We start from the raw sequence: 15,687 nt of genomic DNA, 5'->3' as shown, positions 1-15,687 counted from the left end.
CCCCGCTCGTGGAGCTGCAGCCGGCCTCAACAGGTGTCAAATGCACAGTTTGCAAGTCAAAGTGCCAGTCATGCAGCTTGTATTGACCGAACACCTTTAAAAAGGTCCTCCAGTGCACAAATAATTGCAAGCACGACCCCCAGATAAACACAGAGAGAGGAGTCGATCAATTAAAATTTCATCCCAGATCACCTGCTGTCACCTACTGCAAGCAGCTAAAATACACAGATCCATTGTATCTATGAAATGTCAAATATGCCATAATCACAAAGATGAAAAGCACTGTTAGCTGGTCTCAAAAGCTCTGAAGAATGAATCAAGCTGCGTCCAGTTTTGTACATTATGAGATTCCAGGCTGGATACACTCCCGTGCTCAGCCTGAAATGCATTTATTAACAGGGGGCACTGATAATTGTTTTTATACACACTACATTAGATCAATAAGGCATTGGAGCCGGGAGTAAACCACAACACAAACCTATTAATCCATACAAGAACAAACAAGTTCTCATCAACTTCTCTCTGGAAAGCAAAAGTGAGGAAGGAATTAATTCTATAAAAACATACAGTAGATAGTAAGTAAGCAAGCAAGCTGTTATTTAGAAGTGAAGCGCTTTACAGTCTTATATTTTGTTTTCAGTTAATTGCATACACTATTTTCTGAACAAACTGGCAAAGCATGCACAGTGGAAACCCATTTATTTTAGTGCAATGAAACCTGGGGCGAGGAGGCACAAAGTGATGGGAAAAACAAGAATGTTGGATCATTTAGGCAAATGTCCATTGAGCAGCTGCAGTTGAAACCAAGAATTCTTGCATAAATACCCGCTGTGACCCATAATTCTAGTTACCACCTGGTTGCCAAACGTCTGGAGCCTCCGACTGCCTGCTTTCACTGATCTGCACTTACTCGTTTTCCACAGCAGCAGCATAAAATGTCTGTCGTGTAAGTGGCCTCAGTACACACCACGTGTATATGTTTAGTATCTTGATTTATATCTACCACCTACACACGGGCACAAAGGATGCAGTGCTAGACAGAGTGGCCTTTAATGTTTGAACTAGGATTTGAAAACCAGAAGGGAAAAAAACAAAAACACAGTAACCAGGTGAATGTCTGCTCACAATACAATTAATGCTTATAAAGCTACATCAGAAACTCCCAAATTCAAATTTAAAACATGTCTCCCAATATCTCCTGGCTTTAGCACAACTCGCAGGGTCAGGGAAGAATTAGGCAGCTAGGAAATTATGTGTTTGGCAAATGCAGAGTCGATTTCAGTTGCACACATTTATAAAATGCTTCTGTCGTAGGACCCCGCTGGGTCAGTATTTGCTGCTTGCATTCTTTACGAGCGCCTTCCTGATCTCTCTTCTTACAAAGTCTGACCAGAACTTGCAACACAATCTTTCCACCGCTATCTTGTAATTCAAAGCACAGAACCTTAACTTATTGCTGTTATCTGAACTGACAACTCTAAAGGCAAGACAGAAACGACTTTTTCCATATTGTATAACCTTTTAGAAGCATGTAAACAGGCTTGTTGAGGATATATATCTACTAAAGCAGCACAGAAAGAAAGAGTGCATCGACTAGTCCTTTCAAGGTGCAAGAGATTTAATCTTCATTTTTAACACAACTAATAGTATCAAAGAGTAATCTAGGTAGTGAAGCAAAAATGCAGAGATGAGTGTTTCTTAACCCTGTTTGTAGCCTCCATCGTCTGACTGTGTTTGACTCCCTTAGTGGTCTTTGGATAGCTGTCATCAGCCATGTTTGATTTCATGCCATGTGTTCCTTCCTAGCTGTGCAGCTATGCCGTTCCATCATTAAACTGCACCAAACTTTGTATAGGAGACAGTCAAGCCTTTTCCAAACCTGCCAAACATGTCTCTGATTGAAGACAGTGGCTTTGATTGGTGTTACAACTGTCTCTCTCAGAACCACAAACAAAAACTTTAGAAATAAGTTTATTTACAAGTACATGCATGCAACGCTCCAGATAAGGTTTTAGGTTTGGGAGTAACTTACCCTCTAATTTTAACATTGAGAGGGTAAAATGTATTTTCAGGGGGTAAAACGCAACATTACCTTTAGGTCATGGGTAATCTCAATAAATAATGTACAATCTTTAATGGTAATGGGGTAGGCATTAAAAAAGAGACTACCATTTTGACTGCAATGTTACGTTGAACTTGTGGTGTTCTATGGGTTCTTTATCGGCGCAGCATTTTGTTCAAGGTATCACACTGACTCTGCAAATGAATTACGTTACTTATATATTTTAACGTTACATCCTTAAACTCAGTGAACATGTTCAAACTTCAGTATAAAGCAATACAGATATATTAAAATATGGAAATGCATTAGAAGCACCTTTTTTATCTGTGCCTCTGACTATAGTTCCAGTTGGATTTGTCGCTGGACTGGGGTTTTCATGCTTCAATCTACACTGTACTTTTAATTTTATAATACTTATCATTGTTCCATAATTGAAATTTAATTTACTGTAACTTTAACAAAACTGACAGGATGCATTTGACTTGGACTCCTGATAATGCAAATTACTGGTAATACCATTATTTTCCCTGGCCCATTAACATTGTATTAATGAGAACTGATTATATGTATATACAGTATTTAATACATTAATGCTTGTATTGTTATGCAACCTGTTGGCATTTTCATTGCAGTTGTTAACTATTTCACCACATGTGAAGTTGGTTATGTTGAGTAGAATAACTATAATTCAAGTTAAATTGTAAAGAAAATCTCTTTAGTTTACCCCAGGCTACCCAATGGAAAAAAAAAAAAAAAATGTTGAAAACACCTCCGAAAAAAAGTTTTGTTGTGGTGAAATTTCTCGAAGTAGTTTTTATAGCACTTTAAAGACACTGGTAAAAACGGTCATAAAATGCTTGAGCTGTGGGTTGACTTCTGTGACCAAAACACTTGACTGTAAAGGGGTTAATAAACGTTGGGCGCATCCACGTTTATTTAATATTTACTGCAGGGTAACTGCTTCACATATGCTTTATATATGCACACAAGTTTGAAGTTCACAGTCTTCACTAAGCATTTGAAATTAATTCAATTTAATCGTGTTTACAGGGAGACCTTAAGGCACCTAGAATCTGGTGTCAGGAGCCATTTATCACATTTATTTTAATGCAGGTTTAATCATTAGGTGCTACGGAATACAAGACAACCCTTAGGGTTGCAGTTGTTCAGCAACGATTAAACCGAACACTCAATTCTCAGTGAATCCCGAGCCAAGTTTTTAAATATATTAGAAATATAGACGCTTTTAATTAAAGTTGGAAAAAACAATACAAATAATACTAAAAGTGAAAGTACTTACGTCAAGTCGCTGAAATCTGGAAAGACGTACATGTGCCTGAAACTGTCGATGGCAATGACTGGGCAGTCAGATGGGGTCTTCTGGATGTGCAGGAGAGGGTGTCTGAACTTCTCACAGTCTGCATGCAGAAAGTTAATTGTACCTGAAACATATAGGCAATACACACAGATGTTAAGAGCTCAAGAGTACTGAAAAGCAAAACAAAAATGTTTTATGTTTTTTCAGTAGAGACTGACAGCACATTGGCAATGTTATTTCACTTACAGTGAACTCCCTTTTTTTCACATCCTGTTAATTTGAGCTGGTTTTGCTTTGGTGGTTTAATCATCTTCACTGCCTGCTAACTGTTCAATGTACTGTATACTGCTGTGGACTTCTGTTCCATTTCATGTTCAACAGGTATGAGTAAATGACTGAGTGCTTTAGGACATGGCCAGGGGTTTAATTGGTGCACACTGTAATTAAGGACATGGTTGAAATAAGCCTCTTACCTCTGTACTACCCATTCTGGTTGTGAAAATGCATGGCATGGGAACTGTAGTTTCTTGAAAGATTTAAAAAAGGGCAGAGAATATAGGGTTTACAGTACAGAACTGAACACCAACACACAGTTTGTACCTATTTGATGGTGGTGCCTGCTGTCCATGAGAAACTGGGCTGAAGTGATAGACCCAACCACCATCCTCTGTCCCCAGTAAGCCTAATGCTACAATAATATGCTGCATTGATCGGCAAAACCACAAAATCAGCAGTGTCTGCACCTCCAAATAAGAGCGTCTGTAGAATGCCTTTTTTTGTTGTGCAGGTCAGCAGTGGATTAGGATTTTTTTGGCCACGGGCATCTCATTTCTTGTCATTGTTTTACCCGATTGATGATTTTGTTTTAAAAGGTTGAACAGGGTTATGACTTAAATGTCATCTTGCAGAATTGAACTCAAGGTGTGGCTGAGCAGGCTTTCTTGTGAAACGTTTTCATTTGTCAGACAAAATAATAAAAAGGGAGCACTGTACTATAATTGTGTTTTGAAGCAACATCTTACTTTCAAGTGGAAACATCACACAAGTTATTCTTTAAAATCATTTTGCCAATGCCTTTGCAGGTTGTGAGTGGAGGGCCAGAAATAGCCATGTTCATTCATTCATTATATAATATATATATATATATATATATATATATATATATATATATATATATAATGTCCATCTTGATCAGTGAAGCTGCAGGAGTGTTTCACATCCAGAGCCCAACAGCGCAAAAATAGACCAATATGGACAATGTTCAGTCAGACTTGCTAAAGGCAGAGGAGTTGGTTGCATACAATAATTTTAATATGGTTGTCATTGTTAATCTAAAAGACAACAAGTTTGTCTGTGGGGGGAGGGTCTAACTTTTTATGCAACTGACATTTGTATTATAGTCTAGATATAGAAAGTCTTAATTTACTTAAGCACTATTGAGTGTATATAGTGTTGGATGATTAGACTAGTTCAAGACCAGTGTCGCTGCTTCAACTCTTAAGCCACTTTTATGCAACCGGCCCCTAGACCAGAGCGGTAAAGACACCGCTTGCCTTTCTCTCCGATCAGCTGCCTCGCCGCTTCGTGCTGGAATTTCTCAAGACTCTCGGTATCTTCTTTAAGGTGGAACAGTATGAGGAACGGGAGGCCTTCTTCTGTGAGCTCCTGCATGACAAAACAAAACTCAAAATGTAATATACATATATTTGTTTACCTCACCCTAACCCCCAACCACATTTGATATACTGCAGTTGTCTGTTTGAAACCCAGCAACAAAAATACAATGGACTGGATTCTGAAAACTCTGTTCTCCCAGTCCCCATCCTCCCACCCATGGTGTAGCAGATGGAAATATGGGATGTTTTTCGGGACTAGAGGAATTGGGATATGTATGTATTAAAAGGTTTCTCAGAAGGCAATTCATATTAAATAAATACGGAAATATTTCAGCTCTTTCAAAAACATTATAGGTATTGCACTTACATATTCACTTGGATATATGCAGCTCCATAATACAAAGCCTATGTAACTTAAATCATCTGTCTCTCAATGAAGTTTAATTGCAGGGAGCGAGTGTGTAACAAACAGGCACTTTGATGGGAGTTCCGTTGCAGGAGCAGACTGGCTTCTCTCAATGGGAGTCCCTGTGGATTCCATTGCAGAGCTGTAATTGTGTTACATACTGTACTGGAAGTCATTACCCAGCTATAAACACTTGAAAAGAAAATCACAAGAACCAAGAGAGCCTTGTAAACAAACATTGAAATAAGACTTAATGCAGCACATCTGGGGCCGAGCACTGGCGTGATTACAATGTGCTGAGATTCATTATCCTTGTTTAGGTGAGAGGGAGAAACAGAAGATACTGGGGCTAGTTTCTCAACAAGTTTTTTGTTTTTGAGAGAGATATACAACTCAGAGATTTCAGTTGAGGGATCTTGTGAGTAGTCCTCCTTATTTGTTCTAGAATTGTAATGGGTATTTTTTCCCTTGTGCTAAATAACGTGCTTGTGACAGAGAGGACCCTGGCGCTGGTTTGGCTGCGCTACTGCTTTGGTAAACAGGAATTTTTGCCCACAGCAAAGCTCACTGGGAGGTGCTGATTGGCTGGGGGGGGCGTGCCTAGGGAGCTTACGCTTGTTTAACCCTTTGCAGTCCATTTATTCAGTGCTTGTCAGGCATGTCAGGTCCAATTTATTTTCACATGCGCTGTTTATTTTACACATGCTGTTTAAAATATTTGTTTTACAGATTAAAACAGGTTTAAAATGCATTGCATGGCAAAACAACATCAGTACTGCATCTCCAGCCAAACTCCACCCCTTATTCGCTGTATTTTTCACATACTTTATAGACATGCATACTGATAAATGCTCTCCTGATCACTCATTTTATCGCCAAACTCCTCTATAACGCGATCCAAGTCATTACTTTATTACTATAACATCTCAAAAAGCTCTGCAAATGTCTATGATATTCTTTGAGCACTGGATGCGGAAGCAGCTATCTCCTTTCTTTGTGTCCATCTTATCTATATGGTGCAGCTGCTAGCTCTATTGCTCACAAGACCCCCCTCCACCCTTTTTTTTGGCTTAATTCGGCTCCTATCGGTCTCACTCGGCCATTGAATGGTTTTCTTGGCTTTTTCCGGAGAAAAAATGACTAGAGACCTACACTTTATGTCTTTTTGATGAACTGGAAAGGGAAAAATCAGAATGTCAGACCTGGTCTGACATAGGACTGTAAAGGGTTAAAAAGGTAGAAGTGGCAAGGTTTGAGGCATGTTTACATCGAGGACGAGAGCATCTGCTCCATGAGAGTACTACACGTACTACAGTTACCACAGACATCACCAGTGCCGTGTGATTATATTAGTACAACCTCACACCTTCAAGTGTGTTTTGCAATTATTTTTATTGTTTAAAGTTTTGTGAGGTGTAGTCATCTGCCAAAATAGTAGATCACAATTTTGGTTGAGGCAAATTAAGTAGGTTTACTAGCATTTATTATTAGGAGAAAAATAGTACTTTTAAACCTTTAATTTGTGGCGTAGGGATATCCTTTTTGTGTGATATGGCTGTGTTATAAACCGTACGGTTTTACTAAGATATTTACAGTGTTTGGAAACATCTTCAGTCAGTCAGAGCACTTAATTTGCCCAAGTCATTTTATAAAGTGCTATAATTACATGTTTTTTGCACTTGCATTGTGGGCAACAGAAACTATGTAATTGCATTTGAAAATCCTTCTTCTACATCAGTGTCTTGGTGTTTATCTATAAGCTTCACAATGAGAAATCACATAAAGAGTGAAGTCATTATCCCTGCACTGAATGGAAGTGTATATGTAATATCGCACGGTGGAATGATGTGTAGTATGTGTCTAATCGGTTTGTACGGGGACAGAGTCAAAAGGCTGCAAATGACATTAGAAAGTCACTGCTTCTCTCTGTATACATTTTGATCTGATAGGAGGGACCCCCTGCTTTAGTCCATTGTGGATTCTCCTTCTCAAATACCTAATATTCTGTGTGGCCATAAATCAACCTGAAAACATGGCAGAACATCAAATACAAACAAGGGTTGCTATTTAAAAGCAATTGGGTTTCTAATTCAATTTAATGTGGCTTCAAATTGTTTAAATTTAAATTGACAGAAAAACAGGAACCATGATGCTGTTCGGAGGCACAGACAGTTGGTTGAGACGTGTGTTGAGCAGTAGGTTAATGAGTTTGGAGTGTGAAAGATGTTGCATTATCTTGGTGATATATCAGAGAGAGTCAAGTTTGTTTTGCAAAAGCTGGATAAAAATGTATAATCCCCAACTTGGACACTATGTTTCTGTTTAGAAAAAAAATACATTTACTGCACAGCAATAAAAGGTGGTAGGAGGCACCTAACAGTGGGCACCACAATTCAAGGACCACAAATCAGGGGGACGACTGCTGCTAAAATATTACTGAATGAACTGCTTTGTCCACATTCTCAATGAGGTGCTCCATTGTCGGGATAACATCCGCTATAGGATTTTCCCAGGGGCATGCACACACACACACACACACAACCTCTTAAAGAAATGTCCTTCAGTTTGGTTAGGAAGGGCCTTTCCACTGCAGCAGTGCAATGTTGCCAATTCAGTTCAAATCACCCTCTATATTTTTCCATACTGCTGTGTGTGTCTGCGTGTGGCAATGATATCCTCCAAGCAGGTCAACCTTCCCCTCCCCACTCCCCCCCAGTGTGAAGGCCTGGGGGTTTTGTAGCCTGTGTAATGTACAGAACAAACAGGTTTTCCTGGAAGGCAGTGGTTGTGCATATTGGCTGAGCTGGACAAGAGTCCTCAGAACTTGAAGCCAGTCTCGGAGCAGCGACGGCAGCCTGGTATTGTCTAGGTAATGGGATCAACCAGACTTTGAACACCCAGGTTGCTAGGCAGGAGGCCACAGGGGAACGAGACTGAATCACAAACATCTGCCTGTACAAACAGCAGAGGAGAGCTGCAGAAGAGACTGACAGGGAACAGGACCAAATTCACTGCAGGCCTGCATTGACTGGAGCTCCTGTCTCTAAGGATTACACTGTGGGAAAAGTACACTAAAGACCCATCATGCAGGGCTAAATATGCTAAATATCTGGCATCTATTTTGGATTATTGATATGTAAATGAGGCTGGGGGGCACTTGCTACATTACACAGAAAATCTATTCATGGTTTTTTTTTTCCACTCCAATCTGATACAGGAATTTAAGTGTACACCAACATGCAGCACAATTGAAATACTAAACACAGCAACCTGTGCCAAAAAATACATGAACACAATGGGACTGTAATGATTCCTGTTATATTGCTTTGATGTGAAGTGTTAAAGAACACGTGTAAAGAACTTATCTTCCGACATGCTGAATTTTGTGTTAAAACAATTACATCGTTTAAAAAAAATGTAAATAAATGTATACTGTGATTTAACAGAGCGGGCCAGATTTACTGTACTTTTTCACCAGGTGCAAAATTTGCATCACTTTTTCTAAATGGAATTAAAAACAGTGTGTACAGATGTTAATTTAAGGGCTCTCATATGCACCAAAGAAACAGGACCAACATTTTTTTAAATTCCATTTTGAGAAAAAACAGTAGAGCAAACGTAGTGAATCTGGCCCAGCATCTTGATAGTCACTGCAGTATTTTCCGCCATCCCTCAACATGCATGAAAATGACACGTAAACTGAAGTACTCTTGTTATCCTACTTCCATAGTTGCATACAGTCACAGACAAAGTATTGGCACCTGACACTTAAATATAAGATAATTCAAGAAAGCATGTAAAATACAAGCATTCAGTGAACATTAGCCATCAATTAATATGACAGACCAAAAATACAACATTTACGGAAGCTTAAGCAATTTCAGATATTTCTACATGACCAAAGTATTGGCACATTTAAATTACAAGTCTGTAAAAACTCATTAAAAAACATATTTATTGACTGAGCTGCATTAAGAAAATAGCCACAAAAAGAGGCCATTATTTCCAACATCTTGTCAAATTTGACAGAACTATGAAAATGATCTGGTACAAAAACAGACTATAGTATGTTTGGAAGAAAAATGGGAAGTCTTCAATGAAGAAAACCTTGTACCTACAGTTAAACATGGAGATGGTACGTTCATGACATGAGCGTGTTTTAGCCGTTCAGGGACTGGAGACATTGATGACATTGGCAGATAGTTTAACTTCAAACCCGACAATGACTCGAAGCATACGGCAAAGTCAACTCTAGAATTCTTGAAGAAAACAAAGATAAAAGTTCTGGAATGGCAGTCGCGATCACCAGAAATGCTTTGGACTGATCTGAAAAAAAGCTGTAGCGAAGCACAGTGTACACAATCTGTCTGAGCTGAAAGAAATAAATAGGCAAGACAAAATGGGCCCAGATTTCACCAACAAGATGTAACATGGTGGCTATGAATTATCATAAATGGAGAATTGAACGTCTGGACACACAGATAGCAAAAGGAGGACACATGAAACACGAAAGAAGGGGTGCCAGTACTGTTGTCATGAATTAATACTTTAAAACAAACAAAAAAAAATTATAAAAGATTGTTAAATTACTAGAAATTCCATTTATTAAAAGTGGTTAAGGTTTACTAAATGCTTGAAAAAATTTAAACCTGTTATAAAAAATAAATTCTCAAAACAGTGTACTCCAAACACATCCTTTTTACACATCACTCTTCGATGTATGCAACTGTACAAGATGATCAGTAAATGGACTTGTTAAAATACTGCCCATGCTCACGCTCACTTTATTTGTTCTTAATTTGAATTGCTACTTTAATGAAGCTATAATTAGCAATTTTAAACCATGAGAGTTTAATTGAATTATATTTTCTGATGATGAAGAAATGAGCTCCAAACTATTTTTCTAGCTATACAATTCTTATAGGAAATTGATCACTTTACTGAGTAAAGGATGCAATCACTGCACTACACACCGTTGGTTTCATAAAGACATTCTGTCTGGAGACACGCCTCTTTTTAAATCTTGCAAATAACACTGCAGAATTGGAAAGAAACAATTGAGAGGATTAATTATGCGTTTACATTAATAGGGGCGCTATTAAATCACAATCAGGTAACACATAGCAGTGAATCTGTTTGAGAGCAACAAGTCAGTCAACGTGCCTTTATCAGCGCTTCATATTTTATCCTGGTTATTATAATGCCAGTAAAACATTAAACTTAATTTGTGTAGTATTGTGCATAGGATTACTCTCACACGACATTGCTGGACTGTTACTAAACTTTCATATTTTTTATTGCTATTGTAAATGTCAGCAATAAGCTAAACAGTCTTTTTCAAAAACACCTTTATTTGTAGACTGAACTACCGTGTTAGTGGAAAACTGTAAATATGATTCTCAAAACAGTGCTGGACATTTGGTTTTCAGAAATGTTGTAATATAATTTTTAGGTTTAATGTTTAGGTTTTCCTGCTTATTTTAGTGCCAGCAACGAGCCAAGTGATTTCTACAAACATTATGACACGTTTGAAGTGTCTTCAGGTGCTTTGCTTACTATACAGCAACAAGAGTCTGATTGAAAAAAAAAAATTGTGGTAATATTTATTAAATACTTTCTGTGTTTATATGATTAACGATAGAAATTCTAATTATAATTCAACTGGATACATGGATTGAAGTTTTTGGAAAATGCAGGACATTTTCACATGCAAAGTACTGTAGTAGCATAACTACGATTTGAAGACCGGGCATTACTGCGACAGAACGGAGACCATCCAATAGTGCTTTATCGAAGTGTCAGGTCTTAAATTCTAAGATTACTGTCTCTAATCAGATTCCCCACAATGTGCAATCAGCCTTTTCAACAGCTCATCCTGTTATTTCTTTTACAGACATTATTTTAAAGAGGGAAAGCATTTGCTGCTTCAGTATGGGCTATTAACAAATACATACAGACTTTAACAAATGTATTACTTTATCCCTAGCTAGACAAATGGATGCACACAGACTGACTATAGGTTATTATTATTTTCTCCGTTTTCTAAAACCACATGCAGGAAGGTCAAATTTTGCACATGTGCAGTACGCTATCAGAATAAGTCTTCCAAAAAGTGTGTTTACATGATATACATTTTGTTAGTTTTTGTAATTTAAATCGGAAATTTCTAGGTGCTGTTCTCTGAAAAATGACTTTCAGAATATTCCGATACATTTTCCGAAAACTGTCTTTACATGCCTTTTGATATCGGAACTAGTTTTCCAAAAACTTAATTTTCCAAAAAAATATCGGAACTCTTATGCTCATGTAAACGCACTGTATGATAACAACCGACAGGGATGGATAGGATTAGAGGATGTTTCAAAATCAGAGGCAGAGCCACAATAAATATCTTATTTAAATTTGAAGTAAATTGTGTTGGAACATTGTTTCAAAATTGTACAATGCAACAAAAATATATTAAAAGGGTTAATGTGCGGCTGAAGGTTTCTCACTGATAATTTAACCCTTTCTCAGTCAAAACGACAAGTTTTTCAGTATCTAAACAGCTTAGAGGGAACGCTGATTGTGACCCAGACTTGGATCAACATCAGCATAGAACATTTAACAATTAGAAGAAACAATAAATATACAGCTCTTATTCTTTCTATTTTTTTCTCCAAGAAACTGTTTGTAACTCAGTCTGTTTCACTAAATTAGATTTTCTTTCACATTAAATCAGTATAGAAATAAAAACACATTTCTCCAAAAGAAGTGCAGTAAACTAATATCTAGATTAGGTAATGATGTGATCCAAGTTTCAAGTTGTGCCTACCTCTCCATTCTCAAATGTGATTTCTCGAACCATGGGAACGCATTTGTCTTGTGCCCAAGCGTAGGTAAGGTCAAAGTTACTCAAGGAGCCCAGGTACACCATATCTGGGGTGTTATCCTGCAAGCAGCAGAGGAGACAACAAGTATTTTTAACAGACCTGGGAAAAATATATTCATATTTTACATTTCATTTATAAATGTCAAATATGTGTTTGAAAATATGTCTCCAAACATTTGAAATTATTTAAATATTGGGGAAACGTCTCAAATTATTTTCAAAATTTATACAAAAATCATAAATTAAAGAGTAAGTATCAGGGTTGCAAAAAAATAGTGTTAGTGTTACACATCTTCACTCACCCCAGGTGGCTTGTAAATCACATTGTCACCACTAAACCTCTCAGGCTTCGAAAGACTCCTAATTAAGAGGGGAAAAAATACAGAAAAATGGGCTTTGGCATGTAAAATCGGTTGTGGCAAAAAATATATATATCTAAAAGGCGTTGAAACTACCTAGTGTCAAGAAAAAAAAAAAAGGTCACTGGGGTGCTTGCAGCTATACCCTGCGCATCACTGAAAATGGCTGCAAGATATACATGTACGTTGAAACAGAGGGCAGCTCAAGTATACAGATAGTAATGAGCACAGCGACAGGTTTGAATAAAAAGCGCAGCCCGTGGTACTGTTCTGAGGGTTTGTTCCTCCTCAACGTCAAGCGTGAAAGTAACAGACTGAATTATATGCCAGTGTCATTAATTAAATAGCAAGCCTATATTAAAACAATCTAAAAACCCTCAATAACGAAAGGAAGGCACTGATATTAATGTTGCTCTCCTGCATTGCTTTTGGTGTCGTAGAATGAGAACGGGGTGTTTCTGTGGCATACACCTCAAAAGCCAGTAGAATTAACAAAAATGGTGTGACAGGGAATTTTAATATCTAACATTACATTTGAAGAATGAGAAGCACAGACTTATTCCTAACAAAGAAGACTATGTGCAATCTGATTCAAGCATTCAAAATTCTAAAAGGTATTTTAAGACAATGCTGACCCTGGGGACTTTGACCTGAAAAAAAAAACAAGGACCAGGGGTCATGCATGGAGATAGAGGCATTCAGAACAGAAAGTATTGGAGTCTGGAACCAACTCCCCAGTAATGTTGTTGAAGCCGACACCGTGGGATTCTTCAAGCAGCTTGATGAGATTCTGGGATCAATAAGCTACTAACAACCAAACGAGCAAGATGGGCTGAATGGCCTCCTCTCGTTTGTAAACTTTCTTATGCTCTATGTTAGCCATACTACATCTAATCCTGAAAAAGGCAGTATTGCATTTTAATATTGTATCTACTGTAAACTCATTTGGTAAGATCTTTCCGGCAGCCCACACTTTCAATTTCACTAATGCTCACTCCTGTTCACAACAATCTAAGCTGAGAACATTCTTTCTATTGCTACAGTACAGATTTTCCAGAAGAATACACATGTATGTTTCTGTGACTTATCTAAATGAATTCTCTTGTTTACTATAACACCACACAGGGGGGACAATAGCAGATCTGTGCAAGTGAGACCATTTATTTTACAACAGCAACTGAAAAGAAAGCATACCCGTGTGCAGCAAGGAAGACACAATCGTCTCGTAAGATATTTGCCACTTTTTCAAATGTTCGGTAGTTTTCTGAATCCTTTCCCTCAAAATAGCCAATGATGTTTCGTTTACTTCTCTGTGGAAGGAGAGATAAATAAAACATAATGCAAACCAACAATTCCAGCACCAAATGATGTCTGACAGCTTTACAAACATCAAGTTTGCAACACTAATCCATGTGTCTTTGATCAACAGTTTAAGTAGCTCCAAATAACGGTGTATGTCAAGACAGTCGGAATTCTGTATTTGCTATCTTCTGATAAAGCAGCAAGTGAACTACTTCATATTATTCTCTTTACCGTGCTGGTTTAAGTTTAATAAAAAACATATATATTTTTTAACAAATGTTGCATACATTCTGAAAACAAAGCTTCAACCCATTGGAGTTAGTAAGTTAGTTTTTTAGTTTCAATCTTAGGGAGGTGAGCTTACTACCAGGCCCAGATGGAATCTGCAGGGATTTTTCCCAAATTCTGTGCATCATTTTACCTAAATTCTGCAGAAAATCTGCACAAATCAATATACCTGATTATATGTAAAAGGCCATTTTGTTTTATGAATAAAATTATTATGAAACATACTGCAATATACATATTTGCACAAACATGTGGATTTATCCATAATGTTGAAATCATAAATTGTAAGATACTTAAGCAAGATAAAGCAAGATAGTGCATTTTTTTTTATTACCAACACATGTCACATTTTAGGGTAACAAAAATAATAATAATAATAATAATAAATAATAATAATAATAATAATTTCCCCAAACTTTCTGAAACTACAATATTTATTAAGACAGCGTTTCATAATGTTTATTTTAAAAAAAAAAGCATTTGGCTGAAACTATCAGCTAAACCCATTAAATATCAAGTAGTGTCAGAATAAAAAAAGCTTTGCATGTTTAACTAAATGTAAACAATGCATTTAATATTTATTATAATGGAGAACTAAATTTAAACCCCCAAAACAGTCAATTTTTTCATACAGTAACTTACTAATGTGATTCATACAATTTATGCTTGACATAATAAAAACGTATATATTCGAAAAGGTAGCTACTTGGAGGAATCTTTAAAACACACGAAACCGGGCATCAGCTGATCCATGACTTTGTAAGGCAAGGAAAGAAGGCAAGATTTGCTATCCATGTCTACAGTGCAAAACAAAAACAAGTCTAATAATAATAATAATAAAAATAATAAATACATTAATTATCTATTTTGTATTCTTATCTGATTTTTTGCTTTTCTGTGATGTGCCTCTGGGATTTCACATGTTCAAACACTGTCTGCTTCCGAAGGTAATTGATCGAGTGTTGACAGAAAAAAAGCATACATAGCAATCGTCTGGAAACTAATTTTGGTTGAAACATATTTTTACTGGCATCATCAGTGTTTTGCTTCCTGTTTTTGTGTGATTTTAGCATTAATCTCATTTTTAATAACTAATCAATACTGGTAGCTATCATTACTGTATTTCAAATCAAATTATTGTGTGCTGATAGCGTGACCTGAAATGCAGCGGTCATTCCAACAAACTCTGCCAATGCCGTTGACAATGTCACATACAGCACTAAGAATCCGGATGTAGTTATTAATCTTTACTGCTTTTTAAAGTCTATGTAGTGCATGACTAGGCTAGTACTTTTGTTCTGTTGTAGTGTCACACTACTAATATTTTTTCTCTCTCTCTCTCCCTTCCTCCCTGTGATCTTGAATGAATTTTGCGCATTTTCGGCAAAAATCACCGGGCGCGTATTCTGTCTGGCCATGCTTATTACATGTGTGGTTGTACAAGGCTTCACTCATGAACTTCAGC

At 37.2% G+C, this 15,687-nt stretch overlaps 1 protein-coding gene across 2 annotated transcripts in view; it reads right to left on the bottom strand.

Moving 5' to 3' along the window:
- Positions 1-15,687, bottom strand: part of erp44 (endoplasmic reticulum protein 44) — a 52,126-nt gene that overhangs the window by 2,060 nt on the left and 34,379 nt on the right. For both annotated transcript variants that reach the window (XM_041248194.1, XM_041248193.1), the window contains exons 6-10: positions 13,827-13,942; positions 12,576-12,633; positions 12,217-12,333; positions 4,934-5,045; positions 3,363-3,504 (exon numbers count right to left, since the gene is read on the bottom strand). In XM_041248194.1, coding sequence (XP_041104128.1) covers positions 3,363-3,504; positions 4,934-5,045; positions 12,217-12,333; positions 12,576-12,633; positions 13,827-13,942 — 545 coding nt within the window. The remainder of the gene's footprint in view (positions 1-3,362; positions 3,505-4,933; positions 5,046-12,216; positions 12,334-12,575; positions 12,634-13,826; positions 13,943-15,687) is intronic.

Source organism: Polyodon spathula, chromosome 4 (assembly GCF_017654505.1).
Source record: "Polyodon spathula isolate WHYD16114869_AA chromosome 4, ASM1765450v1, whole genome shotgun sequence".
Lineage (NCBI taxonomy): Eukaryota > Metazoa > Chordata > Actinopteri > Acipenseriformes > Polyodontidae > Polyodon > Polyodon spathula.
Note: the sequence above shows the minus strand (reverse complement) of the source record. Positions and strands in the feature narration are given on the sequence as shown.